General features: G+C 52.8%; 1 protein-coding gene across 1 annotated transcript in view; it reads right to left on the bottom strand.

The window, feature by feature from the left end:
• Nucleotides 1-2084, bottom strand: part of ZNF512B (zinc finger protein 512B) — a gene marked incomplete at its 3' end in the record, with an annotated part of 22340 nt that overhangs the window by 17251 nt on the left and 3005 nt on the right. The window contains 2 exon segments of the mRNA XM_009073135.1: nt 1240-1311; nt 2031-2082. Of these exon segments, the coding sequence (XP_009071383.1) occupies nt 1240-1311; nt 2031-2082 (124 nt within the window).

Here is a 2084-nt window from a genome sequence, read left to right as displayed (position 1 = left end):
GATGCTTCTGTACTTGAAAGGCTGTTTAACTCCCCTGGGTCTACCCCACCAAATCCATGTGCAGTTCAGCCCTGTGTCTTCGCTTCTGTAGAAGGTGCTGGAGGCAATGCATTGAGTGACAGGGTCAGATCCACACCTGCCCCATGAGGGTCCATGTCCTCCTGAACCTGGGGGTTGTGACTCTTGCAAACTCGGGGTCTGAATGGAAACCCCACAACAGGCTGGGGGCACCCCTGTATTCAGGGAGTGACTGCCACATTGAACTCAGAGGTGTAGGCAAACATCTGCCCCATCTTCACCCTCCATAGGAGGTGGTGGAGCACTGGGGCACCAGCCTGTTCTCCAGAACCCATAGCAGATGCTTCAGTCTACAGCAGAGCCTCTGTGGGGAAATTAAGGGAAACAAGCCCAGACTGCCCAGGAGCCAGGGGAAAGGAAATCGGAGACCACATCAAGCCTGCTCTTCGGCAAGTGTTTAATTCCTTCAAAGCCATTAGTGCTTCTCCCCCGAGTGCCTCATACTGGAAGGTGCTGCCTCCTGCAGTGCCTGGAAATCCGCTTTTGAATTTCCCTGACTGAACGTATTTCACAGCCAGTCTGAATCCTGTTGCTCTCAACCAGGGATGCTCCAGGATTCCCCCCTCCTTTCCAGTCCAGTTGGATGTATTTCTGGAGCACGACCACAGTCCCACTCGCTCTTGCATTCTCAGGCTGCAGCAGCCAATTCCTGAGCCTCCTCTCAGAAAACATCCCGGCAACATGTCTCTTCTCCCTTGGATTTGTCTTCTTAAATGTGGGCGACCAGCACTGGAGATGATATGAGGGATGGGTGCGTCACCAACCTCTGGTGCAGAAATCCTTCCCGACGCCACTGGAAATGCTGCAACATCGCAGGGTGGTGGGACGATGATGAGATGATGTTTCTCGTATCCCGCTTACGTCAGCAGCTTGTTTCTCTTGTGTTACAGCTTGAACATACCCGGATCCTTTCCTCTCTTCCCTCATTTCCGAGCGCCGGACTCCAGAACAGAGCAGACAGGGTTGTTACCAGTCCTAGCTCTGCTGCCTTTCGCTCCCTTTATGACACTCTTATAGTAAAAGGCACCAGCTCCTCCAGTGTGACATCCTCAGGCTCTGGCTGGCTCCACAACAGGGAGGGCTCTCGGGGAAGGGGCTTCCCTGTGACGCCCCAAGGAGAAGGTACAACTTTACAGCTGACCAGAGTCATCCCTGCATTACCTTTCAGTCCAAATGTCCCCGAGATGGATGGCTGCTCCCCCGTAAACTTCTTAGGAGTTTTCTGTTTCCTTCCTGACTCAAAAGAGAGAAACAGAGAGAGATTTGGTCAAATAACTGTACTGCCAGGAGAGCAGTCCTACGGCATAGGGTGGGCACACACTCTGTATCAGGTGTGGGTCAGGGGTGAAGCACCCACCCACCAAAAACTAACAGGCTGCTGCTTCCCACCCCTCAAAACCAGGAGAAATAATGTGTTCAGGGCTACTTCAGTGAGTGGAAGTGGTGGCTCTGTCAGTGACAAAAGCCACATGGCAGTCGTGATGGCTGTGGTAGTTTGCTTTGGTGCTGAAGCAGTGGAACCCCAGGCCATGATGGGGACAAACACAGCCCTGCCTGCCAGCTCTGCAGTGGCCCAGAATGAGCATCCTCACCCTGTCCCAATCCTTCAGGAAAATGGATTTGCCAGTATCATTCTGGTTTAACCCGCTACACTCAGTGAGGACAGATTGGGCAGACACGGCAGCTCGCTATGATGCCAGGAATTCAATCCACTTCCAATCCTACAGGTCCTATAGGAATAATCCCTATTACACCTACGACTGGGTTTTAACTCCCAGTAAAGCTGCAGGAAACTGGAGGTGGGGAGTAAATTATCAGCATGTTAAATCAAGACTCAGATATCTCATGGATTCAGAGATGCTCACAGCAACGCTGGCTGGAGCAGAATCCCTTCCCATGGGACACCTCTCTCTGGGATCCCGAACCAGTGTAGCCCCGGGCTCTAATCTTACTGTGCTTCATCCTCTCAGGGTCTTCCTCCTGCAGCGAGGCCTGGCTGCCGCGCT

This window comes from Acanthisitta chloris, unplaced genomic scaffold (genome assembly GCF_000695815.1).
Source record: "Acanthisitta chloris isolate BGI_N310 unplaced genomic scaffold, ASM69581v1 scaffold16614, whole genome shotgun sequence".
In the NCBI taxonomy this organism is placed as follows: Eukaryota; Metazoa; Chordata; class Aves; order Passeriformes; family Acanthisittidae; genus Acanthisitta; species Acanthisitta chloris.
The sequence above is the reverse complement of the archived record's forward strand: the minus strand, read 5'-3'. Positions and strand labels throughout refer to the sequence as shown.